This window comes from Carex rostrata, chromosome 24 (genome assembly GCF_964058835.1).
Source record: "Carex rostrata chromosome 24, lpCarRost1.2, whole genome shotgun sequence".
In the NCBI taxonomy this organism is placed as follows: Eukaryota; Viridiplantae; Streptophyta; class Magnoliopsida; order Poales; family Cyperaceae; genus Carex; species Carex rostrata.
In genome coordinates, this window is record NC_135941.1 from 5,747,238 (window position 1) to 5,774,660 (window position 27,423).

The window sequence follows — 27,423 nt, forward strand, 5'->3', positions numbered from 1 at the left end:
AAAAAATAGTGAAATTTGTTAACATCTGAAATCAAGTGTTTTTTTTTCCTATAGATGGGTTTGATGGCTCAGGGTACAGGAACATTTCTCTTTTTTTTTTTCCTATAGATCTTGTAAGAACAATTCTACTAAAATAAGTATTTTATAGCTATTTTCTGATTTCAATAATAAAATTGGTGGGTTATGCCCACTTTTATCCAAAAACAAAAAACCTGAATTCAGTGTTTTCCTTATTCACTGGCCCAGCCCATGAAGCACCTAACTTTTCAGAATCGAATTTGATTTCTTCAGTTTCTTTTCTGATACCCATCTTTTCTGATACCCATCTTTTAGTCTCCAAACATATTTTAGTATGGAGGTTAGGTTGAGCGGTTCGGATCGACTGTTTGAACTTTGAAAATGATGAAGAGAGATGGAGGCATGATGGAGGCACAAAAACATGGAGGCATTTGAACCTTCCTCATATATATATGTATATATATATATGAAGAAGGATAAAAATTAAAAATTGAAAAAGTTTAAATTTGACTAACAAATACTATGAGTTTGCGTAGTTTTGGAACATTCTGAAACAAGTAAAGCATAGTATTCAAGTGCCGCTTCAACGGGTCTAAAATCATGACAATTATCATTAGGTGGTAAAATTTCGGTGCTGGTGGATACTTCCCAGTCCATGACTCCTATATTACCAAAAAAAATAACAGTAAGATATTTCTCCATATTTTTATAATCCAAATATGATAGCAGTGTTTGCAAAATGAACTTTTGTTTACGGTTTCTAAGATAAATGATGTAAATTTTAAAGGTAACAAGGTGTTTCAGCATTAATGAAACAGGTGATCACCATTATTGGAAGAAAAAAAAGAAGCAGAGAATGATTTTTAATGACTTGATACTAGAAATCCAAGAATGACATCATGCTAGAAAAATTATTGTTATTTGGCTCACTAATGTAAATTTTTTAGGTAAACTTTTGTTTTGTACAAAGAAAATAATAATTTGTGATTGTCAACCAATTTTAAAAAATGATCTAAATAAGAAAGGGGTCCGAGTTAATGCAATCTTACCCAAAAAAAATCACAGTGTATACCAAGAGACTGAACATGAGATATCGAACCAAGTGACTGTATAAGATTACTGGTGGTAACCCCTTCCAGACTGCACGGTACAGTAAAATTCGCTTTCATCAACTTGGGAGTTAGCAAAGAGATATGTTCAATGCAGCTACAAATTGTCAGTTCTCGGAGGTTGGGTGCACAAATTATAATATCCCAATAATAAGGTTTAGATTGAAAAAATGTTAGTTCCTCTAACATAGGACAGCTGGAGATGAGTTCAGCTAGCTCATCTTCAAATATCATACAATCCCTCAACTCGAGAGTACGTAGAAATTTAAATCCATTGAAGTTCATCCCCTTGTCCACAAGGATTAGACAACAACTCAATGCCACAAATTTCAAGTTTGAACAAGTGGAAAAATGATAAGGCAATATATGGGTTTCCTTCTCATTAACACCCTGCACAATTATTTCACTGATGTACTTTTTTGACAAGGTAAACATCCAGTTTTCGAAAACCATATGACTATATGTTATTCCATAGATCTTGAATTTGCGTATATTACCATTATGACGTGCGAGAAGCTGATCGACAAATCTAATTATCTTTGTATTCTCATCGTCGGCTATCAATTGATCAGAATTTGAGCTTCTACCAACATCTACAACCAAATCCGGAATTGTTGACCAAGTGTACCTCCAATCTTTGGATAAGATGCATGTTCTCACAGCTTCTTTTACTGGTAAGTGAACAAGAAATTTCTCTCTAATGTATTCAGGAAGACTGCTAATAATATCATCATCAGAAGTAATTGCTTCCTTAAGTTGAGATTCAGTCATTTTATGAAAAATTACAAGTCGAGTTGTGCAATCGACATCTACTCGTGCAAGTAGGAACTCAGATGAGAACTGAATGGTCTTGGAAAATTCGCAACGATAACTGAAGGTGCCGTTGTACCTTTAACCTGCCACTATTTTAGGAACTATTTTAGGAGTTAATTAGAAAGTTTCAATCCAAAAAAATATTATTATATTGGTCTGGAACTGAAGTGGGCGTATTCCATAAATTGTAAAAAAAAAAAAAAGAACAACCCCTGCATACAATGCTTACTGTTACAAAGAACTGATCAAAACATTGCATCTTATTCAATGTCAATAGAAGCATATATTTGTTCTTTTAAATTTTCAAATTTGTAGTTCTTTAATATGAGAGCCAGAGACAAAAATTTAATCACAATCTATGCTGAATTACGAAGAATTTCTGATGCAACAGGGGAAAAGTATCTCTAGGATATTACTGACAAAGAACTTTGTTAGGGATTTATATAAGAAAATATTATTTTAAACCCAATTTTCTTCAGGATCTGATACGATAAAAAGTATTTCCTTTGTAAGCTACATCACAATGCTTCCAAATCAAAAGAAACAAATATAGACGTTATTTCACAATTTATATTGAATATGTATTAAATTTGATCAGATTTATTTACTAGCAATAACAGTCTTCAATAATCAAATAATTTCCGAAGCGAATCAAATTTGATACATCTTACATGATGACAAATACATCCACAACTTGAATCTTTTATTATGACAATTTCTATTGTTGTATGCAATCAAATTATTTTGACATTCTCAACAGTAAAAAGTAAAAATACAAAAATACAAAAAAAATTGTGAAAAGAAATTGAATAGTTTGGTCTTGCTTGTATTAAAAAAAAAAAAGGGGAGGGGAGGGAAGGGAAGAAGTGACGAGGTCATACCTGATGAGATATGTTTATTTGTTCCAAAAGAGAAAAATAAAAAAGTAACAGAATGGGAGAGGAATGAAGAAGAGGTGATGTCGCTGAACATATTACTCGGTAATTTTTTATGGTCGTCACTCTCAAATCGGAGTGTATAAAAAGTAAATTTTTATGGTGATTTTTTTTTTTCTCTATTTGTGCAATGAGTTATATGTAGCTAAGTCTAAATACATAAAAAAATGATTAATTTGGAGAACAAACTTGTGGTTCAGAGCCAAAGAGTGGGCACATAGAAAGAGATCATAATCAATAAGTGTGTGTGTGTGTGTGTGTGTGGGGGGGGGGGGGGGGGGGGGGGGGGGGGGGGGGGTATTCAATGAACTAAATAATCTCAAAACTCTTTTATTTGAAAAAAAAATGAACAAAGAATACTAACAATAGAAAAGGTATCTCGGAATATACTAATTTAAGAATAAAAAATTTCATATATATACTATATTATATATTTATAGAATGAGGTTGTAGTACTATATATATCACTTTTCTGTCGGTATTGGTATTGTACAGTTTATACTATCAATTTTTGAAGATTTAAATAGTTGATTCAAATAGCTAAATTTGATCTACATATTGAAATTATGTACCTACGTAACCAAATTTTATCTCTATTCAAGATTTTTTTTTTCAACTACTTTTTCCCAAATCAAATTGCATGACACTTCTAATATTATTATTATGCAATATTTTTCAGAGTATTAAATTAATGGGTTCTATAAAAGTTATAGGTATAGTAGAATTATCTTAATTTGAGAGATTAGTTTTCAACATACAATTGCATGCTAGCAAAGATGTTTCGTAGAATCCAACCGTGGCAGAACCAGATTGATCAATTGATCATCTCATCTCTAAATTTGCATCACGAGAGAACCATAGTACTTTAAGTTCAGTGCGCAATACAATCGATTAGACAATAATTTTAATTGTGTATATTTTGTAGATAATATTTATAATTAATTTTTTCTCAATTTGATATATACAAGTATGGTGTGAGGCTACAGTATAACCTATGCATAGCACAAAATTAATCAGTATTATAAATGCAATATCTTTATTTTCAAAGTTCAAATAGTCGGTTTGTACCATTTAACATAATCTCCATATGAAAATGTACCTGTAATCAAATTTTACATTTTTTAGAAATTTTTTACTATTTTTTAGATAGTTCGAAAACCACTTAATCTAAAGAAAATTAATAGACCATTAAAAGTAGTGATTTTCTATCAGTCATAAAAAATAGCAAAAAATTCTAAAAAATATATAAACTTTAATCAGCAAGTACATTCCATATGAAAATCATGTTAAACAGTTCAAATCAATTGTTTGAACTTTAAAAATGAACATATTAATTCATAGTACTTCAATATGCACTCTGTATAGTCACATAGAATCTATATCCTCTAAGGTAACAAAATATTTCTGAAATATTATGATTTATAATTTCTGCGGGATGTTATGGACTATAACGTCTTTATAATCTAACTTGTAATCTTCTCAACATCGCTAATTTTTTAAAAAAAAATGGACGTTATGATCCATAATGTCCAACACTAGCAAAAAAAAATTCTCATTTCGCATATTGTAACTGTTTGAAAATGTGAAGTTATGAAGTTTGTTTTTTATGTCGGACATTTGTAATGTATAACTTAAAAAAAAAAAAAATTATAGAGTCAAGTGGTTAAAAAGGCGTTTAAAAAATGAATTTATACACCTTCTAATTTTGACCACTTGACTCTATAAAAAAATAATTTAATTTTTTTTTTGTTTGCATGTAAACTCATCATTCGTAAGTTAAAGGATTTCAACAGTTAGAATTTATCGTTTGAAACCACACCAATATATTTTAGAGTGGACATCTATATATAGATTTTAATACATAGACATTTTTTTATTTTTTTTATTTTTATCGTATTACATTTCAAACCAAGAGTGCCTGCTCTCTATAGATTTTAATACATACACAGCTTTAATTTTATTTATTTACAATAAAAAAATAGTCTCTGCACTCTCTAAATTTACAATCAAAGAATACATTTGAGAACTAGAAAAAACTAACGAAATCTTTTCATTTGTCTCAAATACTGATTTACAATTGAGCTTCATATTTTTAAGTTATACAATACAAATGTCCGACATAAAAAAACAAACTTCATAATTTCACATTTTCAAACAGTTACAATATGTGAAATGAGAAATTTTTTTGCTAGTGTTGGATATTATGGATCATAGCATCCGTTTTTTTTCTTTTTTAAATTAGCGATGTCGGGAAGATTACCATTATAAATCATACAGTGTTCTTAAATTTCAAAATTTCTCCAAAATCATTCATCCTTCTCGTTATTTTTTATTTATTTTCCTATTAATAGAAAAATCGGCTCAATTGGTCTTTAGTCATTGATTAATTTGCCTCGCGCCTCCATTATTCCGTGGAGGTCGTACCACCCTGTATCTTCTTAATTAAAATTTAAAAGGCAACGGAGAGCTCCATTTAACCTTTGACAATAATATCTAATTGAAAATGGCACAACAGTTATCAAAATAAAAGAAATAAAATTATAAATATGTTATCTATAGTTTAGATATATTGTATATTAAGTTTTGTTGCAATTTAAAAGTTACTTCATCGTATATTTTAATAGCTCAAGTGATAAATTATTAGATTCAACTTTTGTCCAATACGGTGAGAAAAACCATCATTAAAAGAAGAAGAAAAGAAGAAGATCAAATATATATCCCAAACAAAACCTTTAATCCTTGAAACCCACCTGATTATAACAACTTTTTTTTTAAAAAAATTGCACCGTATTTATGTATAATGTAAATATATTATTAAAAAAGTTTTCACAATTTTAATTTTATTTATTTTGGTAATATTTTTTTTACTTTTCACGAACTTACAATTGTAAAAACATGCACCAAATTATTAGGACCGGCAAAAAAATTCGTAGTTTGTGATTCGATTCGGGTTTGATTCGAGTTTAATTCGATTCGAAATGGGTTCGAATTGAAACGAACCAAACCAGGTTCGGTTCGAAATTAATTCAAACTAAACTCAAACCTAGCCTGGTTCGATCAAAATGGGTTCGCGAACTTTTATGGTTCAAAGTTTATACTATCAATTTTTGAAGATTTAAATGGTTGATTCAAATAGCTAAATTTGATCGACATATTGAAATTATGTACATAACCAAATTTTATCTCTATTGAAGATTTTTTCACAAAATTTCAAATTGAATGATTTTATCTTAATTAATTAAATATAGATTAAAAATTTTATAACCGACTATAATAAATCGAATTAACAATCTCACTGAAATCTGAACAACATGTTTACATTCCAAATTCAACAACCATTAAACAATAAAATGACCATTCTTTTCCAAAATACACCGAAAAACTAGAACAAAAATTTTTAAGAAAAGGATCAAAGACTAAACAAAAACAACATTTTTTTCTAAATAAATATGATAGTAGCATTGAACCTTTGTATTTCTACATTGGCTAATAAACCAAACCAACAACCGACCTTTTTATATATTAATTACCAACATTGGTAATTTGCATCAAAAGACATATACCAAAATGTCTTCTTCTTTTTTTCCCCCAATTTTCTCCCTTAATTACTACATTTTTTCTAAAATATATACCGGTTATATTTACACCGACTTCTCTACCTGATCTGACTCAGCCCAACCCGATATCATCGCCACCATCTCCCGTCAACCCGATATCATCGTCACCAACAATAATGATATATCATAGTTTCATCAACAAGGCAGTGATGATAATATCTTGCTATATCATTAATCAACCCACATGAGCACTGGACCAATTATCTTCTTGTAATCATCTCAAAAAAAAATTTCTTGTAATATCCATCCAGTTATATTCCTTCTCTCCAATACTCAATACCCTCCAATTTTCTCCAACCAATTTGTGGCTCATCGGGTCCCACCAAGTCGATCAAGCTGTTCCGAACACAAACATCCTTCAAAAGGGCTTCCCCAAATACATCAAAATATCCTGCAACATTGGGTCATTATTACCAAACCCATTCGAACCCAACCCGAATGAACTAGTCGGTTCAAGCGAATTCAACATCGGAGCAGATACAAGAGGGTCTTCAAATGTTCTCTCCCAATCCGTCATCCTACTGGGCTGACTCTGCACCTCTCTCTCGCACGTGAACTCAGGAGACAACACGTGCTCTGAGCAGCTCGAGTCGGTGTTGAGTCTTGGTATTGAATCGGATTGCGGCTCGAAGGATGTGAAATCGGCTCTGTTTGGCATGTTAGGTTGTGTGTGTTTCATGTGTAGGGGCAAAATGGGTTTTTGCTCAGGAGGCGACAGGCATGATTGGTTCATCATTGGTGTAAGACCTACTGGTTTTCGGTCTTGAAATTTTTCGGGTTTGTCAGATCCGCCTTTCTTGTTGTAGATTCGGCATAGTACCCAGTCATCCAGCTGTACAGAAAAAAAGTAATAAAAACATGGGTTAGGTTTCCAAATATATGAGAGGTTGAAATAAATACAGAGCTCAATTAATTTAAAAATTAAATCCAGTTTTGAGCAATATTTAAAATCCAAATAAATATAGAGCAAGTTGTTCTACAGTTTGGGGGGGAATACAAACAAGCATTTTATTGGTCTCAATGATCAAGATTAGGAATTGATACAACGAACTACCATAATAAAGTGGATATTACATATACATCACTTTCTCTACTTTATGTCGATGCTGATGATGAGATAAGGAAAGTAACTAAAATATAATAAAAGCCCTATTTGCCAATAATGACTCCTAAAGGCCATTTTCAAGAGCCCATAACGACAAGTACTTGAAAGGAGGTGTGAGAATCAAATGCGTTCACACAATCGACAGCAACCTTTTTTTTATATAAAAAATAATTGTTTATTACGAAGCTTCCTTTCTCCCAGATACACCAGCATGCACCTCATTTTATTTGATTACAGATTTACAGCTAGGTAACAATCGCTGAGCTCCTATCACTCCAATCAAAGAAAGATAATCTAATTGTGTACCCACATAATGCACTTATCATGTACGTTTTTATTTGATTACCGCTGTATGTTTTCACAGACACTGATTGTCTAATCTTGTATAGCAACTAGTTTGTATCGTCTATTGACTTTCAATGGAAAAAATATATATATGCACCTCATTTTTGAGTTTCTAGTGCAAAATCTTTTTTTTCCCCATTTAATAGTAAAAAGTAATTTACTTATATATTTCTATTTGAAAATTTTATGTGCATATAAAGATTTTTTTTTCAATGATATAGTCATGCAGAGAAAAAAAAGTCTCAAAACATATCGTTTTAAATTTATTTTTCTAAAAAGTAGCCTCAAGAATTAGTAGAAAGTAGTTACAGAAATAATATCAAGTGCATTACGGGTACCACAAAAATAATTAGGTGCAATTATTTATTAATTTATTCTTGTAAAAGTAGCCGCAAAGGTTGTAATAATTTATACCAAGTGGTCAAGTGGGTAAATTAAAGCCGTAAGATACTAGTGGTACCAATAAAATACAGTGATAAAACGCGAAGAACTTTCTAAGTTAGGCACTTGGGCCCACTAAATTATTATAAAATATCATAATAGCAAACCAATAATGAGACGATATATATTAGTGGGTCCCTGGCCCCACTTGACGCAATTTGAAAACAACAAGTCGGCACATTGATGTATCCCTTTCTGGGCCTAACAAGGCCCACTGATTTGCTACTGTGGAGCCCACTTTTTGGGTACTAGTTGATACTTAGATGAATATCCTCAAGAATTAAATATTTTGTTTTAACACTAAAAAACAGTGATGTAAATAAAGGTACGCGGTTGTCGGACGGACAGGCGATTAATCAGGAATAATCAGGCATAATCAGAAATAAACAAATGTTTTTTACAACACGGTTTGATCACCGCCAACGACTAATTAACCAATTAATTGACTTAAACAGACGTTTTTTACAACACGCTTAAAAGTGTACAAATGATGATTGATAGTGCACAACTATATAGAACAATGTTGTAAATAACGGTATGCGGTTATCGGACAGACATGGTACCGCCAAGCGATCAATCGGGAATAATCAGCCGATTAATTAAAAAAATTTTGATTACCTTGTTTATAGTGGATGTTTCTTTCTCATTCGGTCTTTCTCATGTCTGTATCCTCTCTGATTTTAAAGGATGAAATTCTCATATAAAATTTAATACCTATACCCTTGTCAAACTTACGGGGATGGAAAGGTTATTTTATTCCTTGCATTCCTCATTCCCCTAGCAAAGTCTGAAATAGCAAAACTAGGGAGTTATTTTTTTCTGGCTGGAAAATTACCAAAGCTCTCAATTAAATCTCATTTGTACTGAGCTTCAACTTATCTAAAATAAGAACTAGACGAGTTTAGTGGACATACCTGCATGTATTATATTGAAGTTGGTGTAATTGCTTTCTTGTTATCTTGTTCTGTTGTACTTCCAGGTGAACCCTCAGTTCTATGCATTTCGATGGATTACATTGCTTTTAACACAGGAATTTGATTTCATCGAGTGCCTGCGTATCTGGGACACTCTTTTAGGAGACCCTGAGGGACCTCAGGTTTGTTTAATTGTCCTTTTGGATTCCTTCTGGTCTTGTGGATGTCACGGTGATTATTTGGACTGTTAAGACTAGTTTGGCATTAACTTTTTAGAAGTCAAAAAGGAAAGGCTTCAAATTGTGGATGTCACAGTGATTTCACTTTTAGAAGTCAATTTGTTTGCTACAACCAATTAATCGCACTTTTTTTTTATCCATCACCAATTCCTTCAATTATGGAATCTTAGCCTCATGTAATATTAAAATCTCAATTGTATTGATCGAGACTTCAATTTGAGTTCATGTAACCAAGGTATATATGTTATTTTTTTCTGAATTGTATAATCAAACCTTTTTTATTTCTTCTAAATATATGAAACAAAAAAGTGGGGAAATTTTGAGTATATACAGTGTTTAACATACCTTTACAATAACTGAATTATCGGCTGCTTAGTCATCTGCTCATTGTTCTCCTTTTGTTTTTAATTGTGAAGGAAACATTGTTACGAATTTGTTGTGCAATGCTGATACTCGTCAGAAGGCGCCTCTTGGCAGGTGATTTCACTGCAAATTTGAAACTTCTACAGAATTATCCTCTGTCAAATATGGACCATCTTTTGCATGTTGCTAATAAGTTGAGAGGGGGCGCTTTTCCTGGGTAACTTTTTTTAATAGAAAAGCTATTTGCAGCTGCCAACTTGGTTTTGTGTGTTTATGTATAAAATTGCACCTTTGGAGAGCTGCAGTTTTTTTTGTTGGGCCTCCAAAAGCTATAGGCATTTGTACATGTAATCATCCTTTGTACCTTCATGATAAACCTTTGTTTGTTGGGAGAGTTTGAGATTGGTATGCGACATATTGGGATTAGTTTTTTTTTTTTTTTATCTCGTGTTAATTGATCTATTCATGTAAATGAGACACTTGGTGTGGTTCTTGAGAGAACATGAACGAAACGTATTGGGTTTCTTTAAAAATACTTTCTGGGGGTTGTGTGGTCCCTTCGAACATGTTGGTGCATTGTGAATTGTAAACACTTAACATCTGAATGGGGCATGACGGTCGTGCCCACGCAAGGACATGGCTAAACACGATATGTGGTGTTAGACGTGTTGTGTCTGAATGTGTCTGTGTTGTATTTGTAAGGATGTTCTGGAAAATGATAAAATCGGTACGGTTTAACATGGTACAAACAAGACTTGTCAATACAGTGCAAATTAACACCAGTGGCAAGGGATAATATGAAACACGGCACGGTTTTTTTTTATTTTTATTTTTGATGTTCAATCCCTCGCTCCATGTGGTTTCTTAATTTGTAAATCGAAAGCCTTTTGATTGGACCATGCAAGGCCTCGCTTCTGTGCTACCAAATTAAATGCCCGTTTCTCAAGTTCTCTTTATTTCAAAACTGGCCAATTAGAAGCACCTTATTTCTTTTGGCCCGGATGGGAGTATTGTACTTAAGTTTGGTTCCTGAGAGGACACAATACTCTTGCCGCATGACATCTCTGAGTGAACTCCAACTATTTGCCGCGTATTGCATTATTTGTGTTTTGTGCGTTTAATCTTAGCCGTCAATTAGTTTTTTTTTTGGGAGGGAATTATAATTCTAATAATTCTAAAAAAATTACCAAATTATTTGCATAGGGAAGTTTATGTTGTAATTATAACTTGTAGCCAATTTATAAGTTTTGAAAGCAATATAATAACTAATTTTCATTTTTTTAACTTTACCTATGATGTTAAACGGAACCGTTCCGAAGCCTGGAAAAAAATGAATATTAGCAATATATTTTTTGAGTAAGTTCCCTATTCTGACACAATGTTTCATATTTTTTCTATTTAATTAATACATGTAACGAAATTTTTAAAAAACCGAAAATAACACATAAAATGTAAAAACTAAACCAAAAAAGCACAGCGCAAAGAAAGAAAAAAATGGAGATTACCAAAATAGAAACTTACTTTATTCCCAATTGTTTGAACATTTTTCCATATTTTTTTAAATTATTTAAACTTTTTTTAAACGAGGATTCAAATGCCTCCATTTTTTGTGCCTCCATCATGCCTCTATTTTTAAAAACTTTAATAACTCAAAATTTAAAACTTAAAAATTAAAATAAAACCGTTGGATATGATATTTATCATTTTATTTATGCACGTGTAAAAAATTATGACATTTCAACTTTGTTTTGGTTGTCATCAAGAGCTTATAAAAACGTACTAATGTGGATAATTTCTAGACTTTGATTTTTCAAATGATTCATTCACATAAAAACAAAATTGAAATGTGATATTTTTTTATGAACGCAGAGAAAATAACATAGATCACATCTAACGGTTTTATTTTAATGTTTATGATTTAAATTTTGATTTATTAACGCTTGTAAAAATAGAAACACGGTAAAGACACAAAAAATGAAGGCATTTGAACCCTCCTCTTTCTAAACACTTTGAAAAACATTTAACAGAAATTCCAAATAAAAAATATACGTTCTAACACTTTTAGATACTCTAAAACACGATATATCATCCTGTGCTGTGTTGATATCCGTGTGGTGTCCAATCTCTATACTGTGTGACTTATTAGCACACGACAGGTGCAATTTCTGGCTGACTAAATGCCTGGCGCCGAGACATCACTTACAACAAATTCACTGCAAGTGGCATGATGCTAAGCGATCTTGGCAAGTCTTGTCTTACTTGGACTTAGTCGGGCCACAGACTGATTAAAACCGGGTTGCCTTCTTTTACAAATGTTGGTTGCATTACACTTCCTAACTAAAAGCAATTCAGCTCACTACCGCACCTCTCTTTTTGTTAAACTGCTGCTTATACTGGCATTCGTGAATTCACATTCCCTCAGGTTACCTGACTGAGTACAATTGAAACGGACAGTCCAAGATCCGTCTTTCAACTTGGCATGAATCTCAAAGCACAAATAATATTACCCCCTGCACCATCCCCAATAAGCACCGACTGAGAATAAATCTAAACCGTCCGTTTCAATTGTGTACGGATCCAGCATTCGCTGGGTAAATTTGGAATGGAACCATCTTTCTTTTGAAAGAAGACCAACGTCTTCTATAAAAAAGGACTTGCAACTGAAATTTCTTTCATTTCGAAGGCTGTTTGCACAATTCCACAGAAAGAACAAGACGAACCTTTAAAATTCATCATCTTATAAAAGGATAGTCCCAACCTGATACATGATTAATTACGACCCTATAAACCATATTTTATATTATTATTAATGGTCTTGACTCTCTAATAAGTTGTCACAACTCACTTATTAGTGTCTGATCGTAGCTAATTATATGCTGCTGTATGACAATTTTGAATGCAGTTTTTAATATATGCTTAATATTACATCTGATAGTGATAAAATATTGTATAACAATACAGCATTACATTTTAAGTAATGCTTACATTTTTGGATACCTTATGAGTAGAAGAAAAAAAAATCGATTATAAGAGAACTGAGTTTCTTGAGAGTTCAGGTAAATTCCAAGCAATCTAGTATGTTATACAAACTACACTTGGCTAAACAATACAACAATTGGATAGCAACCCTCCTTTAGCACTCTCCTCTTTTTTAAAATTTTGTTTTTCTCTGCTTTAACTATTGGGATGTTAATTTGCATATTATCAAGAGGGTGTCACAAATTACAAGAAGACGTGTCAATCATTACGAATTCCGCCCATGAAAGTTCTAGGATCAGGACAACCTCCAGTGAATTGAGCTTGAGAAAAGTCAAATCCTGGGTTCTGCACATCATCACAAAAGGAGAGAATAAGCTAAAATAATGCTAACGGTAAGAGTTCCTTAAACCGAATGTGAGGAAACCTTATTGTACCATACAGCACATCAAAAATTCCCCATAACCCTATTATAATATAAGTACTTACATTGCCCCCTTTAAAGCTGGGAAAAACTAATCAATTTTGTTCAGCAGCTAATTTATTCAAAACTACACAAACTACCCCTTTTCATCCTCATTTGTAGTACAGAGAAATGAGGGGGTAATTCAGGCATTGGTACAATGGAAAATTTTTGGGTGGGGCTACAAGTCATATATTATATATATTTTTTTTTAACATCATCACTGTATCTTTGCATACTATAATCCAATCAGTAGGTCCAGCGACCCGAACTGATACACAAAAATCTTGTCAGTGATGAACCTGACTGACATATTGCATTACCAAAATTTGAGAATTTAGCCTAATTCTATGTGCAAACCTCTTCTTGAAATCTCTGAAGCATAAGGCGCTTCTGTTCAACATCTGCTGAATATGCGTCTAGGTCACCTTGCCCTGGAATTGGTGATGCCCATGTTTGCCCCTTGTCTCTTTTCTGGAGTGTCACGTGCATTATATCATCCTCTTTAATGCACAAAAAGATACACCAGTTAGCATGAACTCATCTCATCTGGAAGAGCACCTGATACTTTCCGTAGGTATTATAGTCTTAACCTTTATTTTAGTTGCAATGTTTGCAAATAACAGAAATATCGGCAATGGTGGATGCTATTTGCATAGAGGGTACAGATCTGATGTTCAAATGAAAGAACACCGAAATTTGCTATTCTAGTTAGTTATATAAAATAACTTCATATAATAAATGGTGCATACCCAAAGTCCAAAACGATGAGTCGGTCTTCACAGGAGAAGACAGATCATGCTGAAATCACAACCAAAACAATACAAGAGTGAAGGAATTACCTACACTTAGAACAAACTACAGAAACAAAAATCAACTTGAATTATGGAGATACTTTGTTACCCAGCTCACATGCAAGGGACTATAAAATATATAGTCACGTAGTCTTGAGTTTGGTCTAGTACCGGTACCAAATCTGCATGCACAGCTCACTAAGGACAGGCATAACTTGCTTTCTCTTACTTTTCCGTCTATTTCAAACTTTATTTTGTGGTTACAATTTTATCACTGGAGCCCTAGTGATTCAACCTGAGATTTTGCCCACTATATTTATAGAAAACATGGTATTATCAAAGTACCCATCAGGTCAGATGCAAATACCACGAGGTACATTACATATAGTTGCATACTAAGTTTCAAATTTAGTAAACTGACACGGCTGAAGCATTAAACCAAAAATTATATATTGTTGAAAGGACCAGATAAGGTAGGATGGCACGAGTGACACTCTTAGTTATGGCAAGCAAAAAACTTCCCGTTTTGCACAAGCAAATACTTCTTATGCTGTGTGCTTTACTGGGCTGCATATCAAATTGCCTATAAAGCAAAGGATCGCAAGTTCTTTGTATGCAAATTGTTGGTGTTGGTGATCATGTTGTATAATAAATTGAAAACGTGAAGTGCAATTCACAATTTACATACATTGAGGTAAGGAGGATTTCCTTTTATGCCAAGTTCTATATGCTTCGACTGGATCTTACAATAGAAGAGCTTCTTTGGTACATTCTGGGGAAGATCTATGTACATGTCCACCTCTTCTAGGGTTTGGTCCCATTCAAACACCTTCTGACCTGAATGAGCAAACAATGTACCATTTTTAGGTTAATGGTTGGTACTGGATCAACGCAACAACAAATAGTTATAAGGTTTGGTCTTATCCAAATAGTTATGCTACTGAACCAATTTATGTTGTCTATTGGCTCGTATGTTAAGCATAAATTACTCCCTGAACCATAATAAACATTGTTCAAGGGCAAAAGAAACCAGAAATAATTGCAACCCCTCCCCCCAAAAACTAAAATTAATAAATAACAAGAGGAAAAACAAAATAGAGAGAGTAATCCTGTAACCCTCATTCTTTCCAATATATATCTCCCTCTGTAATTACCCCAATTTTTTTTATGAACCCTCCAGTCTCCAGTTCTCTCTATTATTGATCCAGACTCTTTTAGTTCTTTGGCATTGAATTAAGATCTGTTTTTACCGTTGTGCACGAATTTATGCCTCTTCTCTGGTGCTAGCTTCTCCGCCATTGTTTCCTGCTCTTTGGCTCTGATCAGAAGCTAAACCTGTAAGAATTGAATCGATTTCAGTAAAATAGAATAGAATGGAGTTATTTAGAATTGATTTAATTTGATCGCAAACAGTGTTGAGAGAAGAAAAAATTCTTTTAGATAAAAAAAAATATATATCTATTTACTACCATTGACGTGAAATGTTTATTAGGATTTCACGGCTACAGTTAAAATGAAGATGATTTCTGAATGTTAAAATCGGAAAGAGAGGACTGCAAGCACCTTGTCGGAGAGGAGAAGAACTGAACGAAGACGGGGGCAGAAGGATCTTTCGCCGCCTCCAACTCCAACTCTCCAAGTTCAATTCTCGTCCGTACGAAATCTCTTCCGATCAGGCGAGCAGCGTCAATCTCTTCTTCTGTTTAGCGTTTGCGCCAAAAAAACCCTTAATCAGACTATTGTAAGAAACACTACAAGATAACCCGCAAATGCAAATGCACAAGATGAGAATATTTTTGTTCCATTAATAGTGGTGGACTGAGTCTAGTCGTCTAGAACATTTAGGGATGGCAATGGGCCGAGCCCATTACACATAGAATTCCACATAGAATCTTGTTTAAGAAAAAAATAGCAAATATTCCCAGTAACTTTCCAAAAAATATTAGTTACTAAAAAACTAGAGGGGAAAACTACTATAGCAAATTACACTTTTGATCAAGAAGCATATAGAAGAACACTTGTGGAGATGGTAGTGTTGCACGAGCACCCTCTCTCAATTGTTGACCAAGGGGGATTCAAGGCTTTTGTCAACACCTTGCAGCTATTATTCAATTGTCCAACCCGTAGTACTGTGAGAAGCGATGTTTTAAAACTATACAAGGAACGAATGAAGAAGACTATGACCCTATCGGAGAGCAATCAAGGGAGAGTGGCTATTACATCCGACATGTGGACGGCAAACAATCAAAAGAAGTCCTATATGGCGGTGACGGCACATTTTGTAGATGATTCATGGAATCTACAACAACGACTTTTAAGGTACTGAAATTAAGTTGTTTTAAATTTGCTGAATTGGCTGCTGAATTGTTAGGTGCTAAATTAGGTGCTGAATTGTTAGGTGCTGAACTGTAAGCTGCTGAAGTTAGATAGTAAATTTTATGTTATACTAGCTGTTGAATCATATAGTGAATGGACCCTTGCTGAAATCTGAATTCGTGTTATGCATAGTTAGGTGCTGAATTTATGTGCTGAAATTTAATTGTAGGTTCCAACATTTACTTTCTCCCCACACCATGGATGTATTTGCGGAACAATTGATGAATGTTTTTTTAAATTGGAATATAGATAGTAAGTTGTCTACAATAACTGTAGATAATTGTAGTACTAATGATGGAGTTATTGAAAGTTTAGTCCATAAACTAGACGTTGCACAACTCTTGCTAGGTGGGTCAGTTTTGCACATGCGTTGTTGCGCGCATATCTTGAACTTAATCGTAAAGGATGGATTAGTTGTAATTGCTCCAAGTTAAGAAAAAATTCGTGGTAATTGTGTATATTGGTCATCTACTCCTAAAAAAATTGAAAAATTTGAAGAGACGACGCGGCAATTGCGTATTACCAATACCAAAAAATTGTGTTATGATGTGAAAACACGATGGAATTCAACCTATAATATGTTACAAATAGCTTTAACATATAAGAATGTTTTCTCTCATGTGAAAATACGTGATACGCAATACAAAACCGTGCCTTCTGAGGCTGATTGGGAGAATGCCAGGAATATATTTGAAAAATTAAAGATTTTTTACACTACAACAGAATTATTTTCGGAGAGAAAATACACAACAGCCAACCATTATTTTTCAAACATTTGTGAAATAAGGTTAGCTTTACGAACCCAACTATTGCAAATTTTGAAATAGTATGATTTTGTAATTTTGTAATGGATTATCAATTGATCAATTGCAGTTAGAGGCTATCAACTCTTGAAGTGAAGGTTGCTGATTTGCTGCTGAATTGGTTGCTGATTTGTGGCTGCTATATTTGTTATATTTGCTATATTTTGTAATTTGAATGTTATATTTGCTGAATTGGTTGTTATATTTGTTATATTGGCTGAATTAGCTGTTATATTTGTTGAATTGGCTGTTATAATCGATTGTTAAATTGTTGTTGTGAATATTTAAATGTTAAATTGTTGTTGGGAATATTTGAGGATATTTGGGGATATTAAATGAGACCAGGCATGGTCGGGCCAGGTCGGGTAAGGCAGCCCATGAGCTGTGGCAGAGATCAGGCATGGTCGGGCCAGGCCGGGTAAGAGATCAGGTATAGATTTTTATCAGGCAAGCCGGGTATGGGATAAGTAAAATACCTGTGGACGCGGCCTATTGTCATCCCTAAATGGTCTACACGACTAGACCCAATGCACTACTTTCTTAATGAAACAAAAATATTCTCGTCTATTGCATTTGCATTTGCATTTGCGAGTTATCTTGTAATGTTTTTTACAACAGTCTGATCAAGATTTTTTTTGGCACAAACGCTAAACAGAAAAAGAGATTGACGCTGCTCGCCTGATCAAAAGAGATTTCGTACGGACGAGAATTGAACTTGGAGAGTTGGAGTTGGAGGCGGCGAAAGACCCTTCTGCCCCCGTCTTTGTTCAGCTCTTCTCCTCTCCGACAAGGTGCTTGCAGTCCTCTCTTTCCGATTTTAACATTCAAAAATCATTTTCATTTTAACTGTAACCGTCAAACCCTAATAAACATTTCAAGGCAACGGTAGTAAATAGATATATATTTTTTTTTATCTAAAAAGATTTATTCTTCTCGCAACACTGTTTCCGATCAAATTAAGTCGATTCTAAATCAACTTCAATCTATTCTATTTTACTAAAATTGATTCAATTCTTACAGGTTTAGCTTCTGATCAGAGCCAAAGAGCAGGAAAGAATGAGGGTAATTACAGGTTTAGCGGAGAAGCTAGCACCAGAGAAGAGGCATAAATTCGTGCACAACGGTAAAAACAGATCTTAATTCAATGCCAAAGAACTAAAAGAGTTGGATCAATAATAGAGAGAACTGGAGATCAGAAGGTTCATTAAAAAAATTGGGGTAATTACAGAGGGAGAAATATATTGGAAAGAATGAGGGTTACAGGATTACTCTCTCTATTTTGTTTTTCCTCAAGTTATTTATTTATTTTGGTTTTGAGGGGGGGAGGGGGGTTGCAATTATTTATTAGGGTTCAAGGAGTAATTTATGCTTAACATACGAGCCAATAGACAACATAAATTGGTTAAGTAGCATAACTATTTGGATAAGACCAAACCTTATAACTATTTGTTGTTGCGTTGATCCAGTACCAGCCATTAACCTAAAAATGGTACATTGTTTGCTCATTCAGGTCAGAAGGTGTTTGAATGGGACCAAACCCTAGAAGAGGTGGACATGTACATAGATCTTCCCCAGAATGTACCAAAGAAGCTCTTCTATTGTAAGATCCAGTCGAAGCATATAGAACTTGGCATAAAAGGAAATCCTCCTTACCTCAATGTATGTAAATTGTGAAATGCACTTCACGTTTTCAATTTATTATACAACATGATCACCAACACCAACAATTTGCATACAAAGAACTTGCGATCCTTAGTTTTATAGAATATTTGATATGCAGCCCAGTAAAGCACACAGCATAAGAAGTATATGCTTGTGCAAAACGGAAAGTTTTTTGCTTGCCATAACTAAGAGTGTCACTCGTGCCACCCTACCTTATCTGGTCCTTTCAACAATATATAATTTTTGGTTTAATGCTTCAGCCGTGTCAGTTTACTGAATTTGAAACTTAGTATGCAACTATATGTAATGTACCTCGTGGTATTTGCATCTGACCTGATAGGTACTTTGATAATACCAGCTTTTCTATAAATATAGTGGACAAAATCTCAGGTTGAATCACTAGGGCTCCAGTGATAAAATTGTAACCACAAAATAAAGTTTGAAATAGACGAAAAAGTAAGAGAAAGCAAGTTATGCCTGTCCTTACTGAGCTGTGCATGCAAATTTGGTACCGGTACTAGACCAAACTCAAGACTACGTTACTATATTTTATAGTCCCTTGCATGTGAGCTGGGTAACAAAGTATCTTCATAATTCAAGTCAATTTTTGTTTCTGTAGTTTGTTCTAAGTGTAGGTAATTCCTTCACTCTTGTATTGTTTTGGTTGTGATTTCAGCATGATCTGTCTTCTCCTGTTAAGACCGACTCATCGTTTTGGACTTTGGGTATGCACCATTTATTATATCAAGTTATTTTACATAACTAACTAGAATAGCAAATTTTGGTGTTCTTTCATTTGAACATCAGATCTGTACCCTCTATGCAAATAGCATCCACCATTGCAACTAAAATAAAGGTTAAGACAATATAATACCTACGGAAAGTATCAGGTGCTCTTCCAGACTATTAAGCTATTTGCTTCATGCTAAGATGAGTTCATGCTAATAGTTGTCTTACAGCTACTGTCTTGACAACAATAGAAAAAAAAATGTAAATCAAGAGTTCAAGTGAGCAAGTTCCATCTCAGTGACAGCAAGGTAATAGCTAGACAATACTTGACATAGTAAAAAATGTTTTATTTAAAGAAGATAAAGAATAAAAATTACCAGCAGCAATCTCAAGAGTTAAGATTGGTATGATCTTGCCAGAATAGGAATCACCACGTTTTTATGCTTATCTAGCCACTACATTCATAACAGAGAGCTCTGCTTAAAATCAAATTATTAAGAAAACATAAAATTAGACTAAGAGAACTACTGTTAGACTAAGTTGAACAATATCAGGTTCTGCAGATAAATATTGGTAACATGGTATCAGTAATCAATTGAACAGACTTGAAAAATAAAAAAATAAAAAAAAAATAACAAAGCTAAAAAACCAACCTGAATTGTTGTGACTTGGACGATTATGCTCACTTATCCTTTTAAGCCTCAAGTTTCATTTAATTATGCCTCAAATAGTCAAACGTTCTGAGCAAAGCCAAAAACAGTCAAACGTTCTGACCTCCGCAAAGCATTTTTTACTCTTCTCGGAGAAAGGCGCAGCCGCTCAGATCTCCAAGTGTAAAAGCAAAGAGGGCTCGTATTGAAGATGGCACTTTATCTCCAAATGTTCTTCTCGGAGAAAGGCGCAGCCGCTCAGATCGGTAGTTTTTGATCGGTGGTTTTTGATCGATTGTGGTGGAGGCGTGGAGCCGTGGAGAAAACGAGGAAGAGCGGCTAGGTTTAGAATTAGAGATGGCTTTTGATTTTCGGAAAGAGAGAAAGCTGACTGAGAGCGGCTAGGTTTTTTTTCGGAAAGCAGAGAAAATATATGCCTTTGTAACGGGTTGGGCTGCGCTAAAAAATTTGGAATACATATTATAAAAAAGAGGCCCATCAGGCAGCCTTTGGGCTTTGATAAAATTCCAAACCTCGCCTGGCCTGTTTCGAAGCCTGACCTTACCCGGCCCATTATAGTGCCGGGCTGACCAGGTAATGGGCAGGCAAGGCAGGCACTACCGGGCCGTCGGGCCGAATGGGCCATCCCTATCTGGAATTGAAGTGGGTGTATTCCATAAATTGTAAAAAACCAAAAAAAAAACTGCATACAATGCTTACTGTTACAAAGAACAGATCAAAACATTGCATCTTATTCAATGTCAATAGAAGCATATATTTGTTCGTTTAAATTTTCAAATTTGTAGATCTTTAATATGAGAGCCAGAGACAAAAATTTAATCACAATCTATACTGAATTACGGAGAATTTCTGATGCATATGTAGTACATGTAATAACTAATAAGTCACCGCATCCAACAGGGGAAAAGTATCTCTAGGATATTACTGACAAAGAACTTCGTTAGGGATTTATATAAGAAAATATTATTTTAAACCCAATTTGCTTCAGGATCTGATGCGATAAAATGTATTTCCTTTGTAAGCTACATCACAATGCTTCCAAATCAAAAGAATCAAATATAGACATTATTTCACCATTTATATCGGATATGTATTAAATTTGATCAGATTTATTTACTATCAACAGTCTTCAATAATCAAATAATTACCGAAGCGAATCAAATTTGATACATCTTGTTTCTTGTATGATGACAAATACATCCACAACTTGAATCTTTTATTTGGACAATTTCTAATGATGTATGCAATCTAATTATTTTGACATTCTCAACAGTAAAAAGTAAAAATACAAAATACAAAAAAAAATTGGATAGTTTGATCTTGCTTGTATTAAAAAAGAAGGGGAGGGAAGGGAAGAAGTGACGAGGTCATATCTGATGAGATATGTTTATTTGTTTCAGAAGAGAAAACTAAAAAAGTAACAAAATGCAACTGATAGCCTCTATCAGTTCTTTCACAAAAAAAAAAAGTAACAAAATGGAAGAGGAACAAAGAAGAGGTGATGTCGCTGAACAAATTACTCAGTAATTTTTAATGGTCGTTACCCTCAAATTGGAGTGTATAGAAAGTAAATTTTTATGGTGATCTATTTTTCTCTATTTGTGAAATGAATTATATGTAGCTAAGTTTAAGTACACAAAAAATAACTAATTTGAAGAACAAATTTGTGGTTCAAAGCCAAAAAAGTGGGTGTGGTTGTTTTGGGGATATTTTCAATGAGCTAAATAATCTCAAAACTCTTTTATTTGAACAAATGAACGAAGAATACTAATGATAGAAAAGATATCCCGGAATATACTAATTTAAGAATAGAAATTTTCATATATATACTATATTATATATTTATAGAATGAGGTTGTAGTACTATATATAGCACTTTTCTGTCGGTATTGTACAGTTTATACTATCAATTTTTGAAGATTTAAATGGTTGATTCAAATAGCTAAATTTGATCTACATATTGAAATTATGTACATAACCAAATTTTATCTCTATTGAAGATTTTTTTCACAAAATTTCAAATTGAATGATTTTATCTTAATTAATTAAATATAGATTAAAAATTTTATAACCGACTATAATAAATCGAATTAACAATCTCACTGAAATCTGAACAACATGTTTACATTCCAAATTCAACAACCATTAAACAATAAAATGACCATTCTTTTCCAAAATACACCGAAAAACTAGAACAAAATTTTTTAAGAAAAGGATCAAAGACTAAACAAAAACAACATTTTTTTCTAAATAAATATGATAGTAGCATTGAACCTTTGTATTTCTACATTGGCTAAACCAAACCAACAACCGACCTTTTTATATATTAATTACCAACATTGGTAATTTGCATCAAAAGAAATATACCAAAATGTCTTCTTTTTTTTCCCCAATTTTCTCCCTTAATTACTACATTTTTTCTAAAATATATACCGGTTATATTTACACCGACTTCTCTACCTGATCTGACTCAGCCCAACCCGATATCATCGCCACCATCTCCCGTCAACCCGATATCATCGTCACCAACAATAATGATATATCATAGTTTCATCAACAAGGCAGTGATGATAATATCTTCCTATATCATTAATCAACCCACATGAGCACTGGACCAATTATCTTCTTGTAATCATCTCAAAAAAAAATTTCTTGTAATATCCATCCAGTTATATTCCTTCTCTCCAATACTCAATACCCTCCAATTTTCTCCAACCAATTTGTGGCTCATCGGGTCCCACCAAGTCGATCAAGCTGTTCCGAACACAAACATCCTTCAAAAGGGCTTCCCCAAATACATCAAAATATCCTGCAACATTGGGTCATTATTACCAAACCCATTCGAACCCAACCCGAATGAACTAGTCGGTTCAAGCGAATTCAACATCGGAGCAGATACAAGAGGGTCTTCAAATGTTCTCTCCCAATCCGTCATCCTACTGGGCTGACTCTGCACCTCTCTCTCGCACGTGAACTCAGGAGACAACACGTGCTCTGAGCAGCTCGAGTCGGTGTTGAGTCTTGGTATTGAATCGGATTGCGGCTCGAAGGATGTGAAATCGGCTCTGTTTGGCATGTTAGGTTGTGTGTGTTTCATGTGTAGGGGCAAAATGGGTTTTTGCTCAGGAGGCGACAGGCATGATTGGTTCATCATTGGTGTAAGACCTACTGGTTTTCGGTCTTGAAATTTTTCGGGTTTGTCAGATCCGCCTTTCTTGTTGTAGATTCGGCATAGTACCCAGTCATCCAGCTGTACAGAAAAAAAAGTAATAAAAACATGGGTTAGGTTTCCAAATATATGAGAGGTTGAAATAAATACAGAGCTCAATTAATTTAAAAATTAAATCCAGTTTTGAGCAATATTTAAAATCCAAATAAATATAGAGCAAGTTGTTCTACAGTTTGGGGGGGAATACAAACAAGCATTTTATTGGTCTCAATGATCAAGATTAGGAATTGATACAACGAACTACCATAATAAAGTGGATATTACATATACATCACTTTCTCTACTTTATGTCGATGCTGATGATGAGATAAGGAAAGTAACTAAAATATAATAAAAGCCCTATTTGCCAATAATGACTCCTAAAGGCCATTTTCAAGCGCCCATAACGACAAGTACTTGAAAGGAAGTGTGAGAATCAAATGCGTTCACACAATCGACAGCAACCTTTTTTTTATATAAAAAATAATTGTTTATTACGAAGCTTCCTTTCTCCCAGATACACCAGCATGCACCTCATTTTATTTGATTACAGATTTACAGCTAGGTAACAATCGCTGAGCTCCTATCACTCCAATCAAAGAAAGATAATCTAATTGTGTACCCACATAATGCACTTATCATGTACGTTTTTATTTGATTACCGCGGTATGTTTTCACAGACACTCATTGTCTAATCTTGTATAGCAACTAGTTTGTATCGTCTACTGACTTTCAATGGAAAAAATATATATATGCACCTCATTTTTGAGTTTCTAGTGCAAAATCTTTTTTTTCCCCATTTAATAGTAAAAAGTAATTTACTTATATATTTCTATTTGAAAATTTTATGTGCATATAAAGATTTTTTTTTCAATGATATAGTCATGCAGAGAAAAAAAAAAGTCTCAAAACATATCGTTTTAAATTTATTTTTATAAAAAGTAGCCTCAAGAATTAGAAGAAAGTAGTTACAGAAATAATATCAAGTGCATTACGGGTACCACAAAAATAATTAGGTGCAATTATTTATTAATTTATTCTTGTAAAAGTAGCCGCAAAGGTTGTAATAATTTATACCAAGTGGTCAAGTGGGTAAATTAAAGCCGTAAGATACTAGTGGTACCAATAAAAAACGCGCGAAGAACTTTCTAAGTTAGGCACTTGGGCCCACTAAATTATTATAAAATATCATAATAGCAAACCAATAATGAGACGAGATTTGAAAACAACAAGTCGGCACATTGATGTATCCCTTTCTGGGCCTACCAAGGCCCACTGATTTGCTACTGTGGAGCCCACTTTTTGGGTACTAGTTGATACTTTGATGAATATCCTCAAGAATTAAATATTTTGTTTTAACACTAAAATAAAGTGATGTAAATAACGGTACGCGGTTGTCGGACGGACAGACGATTAATCAGGAATAATCAGGCATAATCAGAAATAAACAGATGTTTTTTACAACACGGTTTGATCACCGCCAACGACTAATTAACCGATTTATCGACTTAAACAGACGTTTTTTACAACACGGCTAAAAAGTGTACAAATGATGATTGATAGTGCACAGCTATATAGAACAGTGTTGTAAATAACGGTATGCGGTTATCGGACAGACATGGTACCGCCAAGCGATCAATCGGGAATAATCAGCCGATTAATTGAAAAAATCTGTGACAGTTTGATTACCGCCAACTACTAATCGGCCTAAACGGACATTTTTTACAACACTGATATAGATGAGAAGTTTATTTGTTAAATTTGTAGATAAAATATAAAAAGTTGATTTTTTTTACTAATATGTTCCCAGAATTTTACATTTTATCTTTGGAAATGTTAGATGTTCTCTTTGCTTCATTAATTTCAGCAATGGTCATAGATATGAGCTCATGCAGCATGCAAGATGAAGACACTTGAATAAAATATAATCGGAAATCTTTTCAGATAGAAGAATAAGTCACTTAAAAATTATAACCCCCCCAGACCTCTTAATAGACATTCAGACGAGTATTATAATCTATCTCTTGTCAATATATAGTAGTTCGTACCCATCCTTAAAAATGTTTTTTTTTTTTTTCCTTGAATGGACTATCAATTAGATATGTACAAAAAATAAGATATATCTTATCTGTTATCAGCAAAAGCTGGTGTCTAATTAAAAGAACAAGTTTTTCAATATGAAATTATGATTTGTTTAAACATAGCAACAATTGGAGGTACATGCAATTTCTAATATTTGATGGTTTAACATTAATGCTAATTGTTGAGGTTGTGCTCCGTTTTTTCTTTGCTTTTGTAGAGCTCACAAACTTGAGAAAGTTTTTTTAACTAAATATTTCTACTTTTCAAGTCTGGCAACAAATGATAATAAAACAATAACAAGTACAAAAGATGAACATACCCTTAGAGAATTCTTCTTTCGAGCGGATCGATCGACGTCGGCGAGTCTATACTCATGCATGATCCAATTAGTTTTCTCTCCTTTTGGCGCCTTACCAGCATAGAAAACCAATGCCTTTTTAATGGCAACTGGTCTGGGTGAACCGACTGGCTTGTCTGCCCCAGTTGCCTTCCAGTAACCAGACCCGGCAGCCCGGTTCGGTCTCGACCCATTTGGATACTTTCGGTCTCTTGGTGAGAAGAAGTACCACTCTTTTTCTCCATACAATGCCAATTCTGTGAACACATATCACAATTCCTTTATTAGTTATTCCAGTTGTATATATATCATTTCCATATGCTCTGTATTAAATAATAGACCATGAGTAAATAATGCAAAATAAATCATGGACTGTAGCAAGAGCTGATTAATCTCAATACCTTCAAGGATTCAATCAGTATTAAATCTGGTACCAAATCAACATGGTTCAGGTACAGACTTATTTTAAGACTAAACCCTCAATATTAAACAGGAAAATTAAACAAGCAAAAGGCAAAGTAGAGTCATCGACCAATTAAAAATAGGAAGATTAAGAATTAAACAGGAGTTGGATGAAAATATGATCACAGTAAAGACTAGAGATCAGTACATACCAGGTAACTGCCATGGATCAAACTTGTACAAATCAATCTCAGCTATAATCGGCACAGAAATCGACATAGACGCGCACTTTCGGCAGAGATAGTGAGTCACCAGCTCTTCATCGGTGGGATGGAAACGGAAGCCAGGTGGCAACTTCAAATCGTGGCCGCTCATTTTCTTATCTCTGATATCAACCGTCTGATATACTGCTGATTGTCTCTCTGATGCTCTTTTCCTCTTTGATCGATTTTCTTCTTTTAAATATAATTTTCCAAAAGCTTCCTCAAGAGATCTTTGGTTTTTAATCTCTATTCTCTATGGGGTATACAAGAATGGAGAAGCTTAAAACTTGGGAACGGAGAGGAGTTCGCGATTTATAGAGCTCTGAGATTTCGACACGTTACGGTTAAAGAAAGATATCAATTCTTCGTTGGTATTAGTTCACCAATAAATATGTAGACCAGCTAAGCAAGTAACAATCGACATATCAAATTATTACTGCATCGTTAACAAAATAATGATGTGATATTTCACTCTTTAACTTCAATGCATCGCAGGAAAAAAAAATAAAGTGAAAAACTCAATTCGACAAAAAAAAAAGGTTCATACGGAAAATACAATCCACTAGATCATATAAAAATTACTACTAACTAAGTGAGGCACATAATTTGTGATATTATTACTGAATGTAATGGTAATTTGTTGGTTACATCTATTAAATGTACACCAAGTCTATTTTAGAAAATTCTGGCACATTCGAGAGTCACACATGGGTCAGTAACCGACTGAAGTTAACTTTGACTATCAAACGTGGAGCAGA

At 33.7% G+C, this 27,423-nt stretch overlaps 5 protein-coding genes and 1 long non-coding RNA gene across 8 annotated transcripts; 2 read left to right on the forward strand and 4 right to left on the reverse strand.

Annotated features, from left to right (window-relative positions):
* Positions 1 to 518: 518 nt before the first annotated feature.
* Positions 519 to 1,898, reverse strand: LOC144575292 (F-box/FBD/LRR-repeat protein At1g13570-like). The gene is made up of 2 exons (XM_078325383.1): positions 1,068 to 1,898; positions 519 to 680 (listed from the first exon to the last, which is right to left on the reverse strand). The coding sequence occupies exons 1-2, from the start codon at positions 1,896 to 1,898 to the stop codon at positions 519 to 521; spliced, it is 993 nt and encodes a 330-aa protein (XP_078181509.1).
* Positions 1,899 to 6,850: 4,952 nt separating this feature from the next.
* Positions 6,851 to 9,303, reverse strand: LOC144575294 (NAC domain-containing protein 48-like). The gene is made up of 2 exons (XM_078325384.1): positions 9,298 to 9,303; positions 6,851 to 7,324 (listed from the first exon to the last, which is right to left on the reverse strand). The coding sequence occupies exons 1-2, from the start codon at positions 9,301 to 9,303 to the stop codon at positions 6,851 to 6,853; spliced, it is 480 nt and encodes a 159-aa protein (XP_078181510.1).
* A 39-nt stretch (positions 9,304 to 9,342) lies between these two features.
* Positions 9,343 to 10,407, forward strand: LOC144575581 (uncharacterized). Its single transcript, XR_013518472.1, has 2 exons — positions 9,343 to 9,479; positions 9,953 to 10,407. It is a non-coding gene; the product is annotated as an uncharacterized LOC144575581 (long non-coding RNA).
* Positions 10,408 to 12,812: 2,405 nt separating this feature from the next.
* On the reverse strand, positions 12,813 to 20,735 carry LOC144575670 (uncharacterized). Its single transcript, XM_078325885.1, has 8 exons — positions 20,356 to 20,735; positions 20,080 to 20,157; positions 15,717 to 15,831; positions 15,383 to 15,461; positions 14,821 to 14,969; positions 14,091 to 14,139; positions 13,699 to 13,841; positions 12,813 to 13,223 (listed from the first exon to the last, which is right to left on the reverse strand). Exons 4-8 carry the CDS (start codon positions 15,429 to 15,431, stop codon positions 13,137 to 13,139), a joined length of 477 nt encoding a protein of 158 aa, XP_078182011.1. The 5' UTR covers positions 15,432 to 15,461; positions 15,717 to 15,831; positions 20,080 to 20,157; positions 20,356 to 20,735; the 3' UTR covers positions 12,813 to 13,136.
* On the forward strand, positions 15,867 to 19,840 carry LOC144575671 (protein BOBBER 1-like). 2 transcript variants are annotated; one of them, XR_013518490.1, is made up of 4 exons: positions 15,867 to 16,451; positions 16,678 to 18,434; positions 18,822 to 18,970; positions 19,650 to 19,840. XR_013518490.1 is itself a non-coding variant. In XM_078325886.1 (3 exons), the coding sequence occupies exons 1-3, from the start codon at positions 18,368 to 18,370 to the stop codon at positions 19,737 to 19,739; spliced, it is 306 nt and encodes a 101-aa protein (XP_078182012.1). In that variant the 5' UTR covers positions 18,145 to 18,367; the 3' UTR covers positions 19,740 to 19,840. The 2 variants fall into 2 exon arrangements, 1 of the variants encoding a protein (XP_078182012.1); XM_078325886.1 differs by lacking the exon at positions 15,867 to 16,451 and having other exon boundaries at positions 18,145 to 18,434.
* A 1,856-nt stretch (positions 20,736 to 22,591) lies between the features above and the next one.
* On the reverse strand, positions 22,592 to 26,947 carry LOC144575481 (NAC domain-containing protein 48-like). Of its 2 annotated transcripts, XR_013518453.1 has the most exons (4): positions 26,615 to 26,944; positions 25,983 to 26,257; positions 22,787 to 23,623; positions 22,592 to 22,748 (listed from the first exon to the last, which is right to left on the reverse strand). XR_013518453.1 is itself a non-coding variant. In XM_078325640.1 (3 exons), the coding sequence occupies exons 1-3, from the start codon at positions 26,775 to 26,777 to the stop codon at positions 23,150 to 23,152; spliced, it is 912 nt and encodes a 303-aa protein (XP_078181766.1). In that variant the 5' UTR covers positions 26,778 to 26,947; the 3' UTR covers positions 22,592 to 23,149. The 2 variants fall into 2 exon arrangements, 1 of the variants encoding a protein (XP_078181766.1); XM_078325640.1 differs by having other exon boundaries at positions 22,592 to 23,623; positions 26,615 to 26,947.
* Between the last annotated feature and the right edge of the window lie 476 nt (positions 26,948 to 27,423).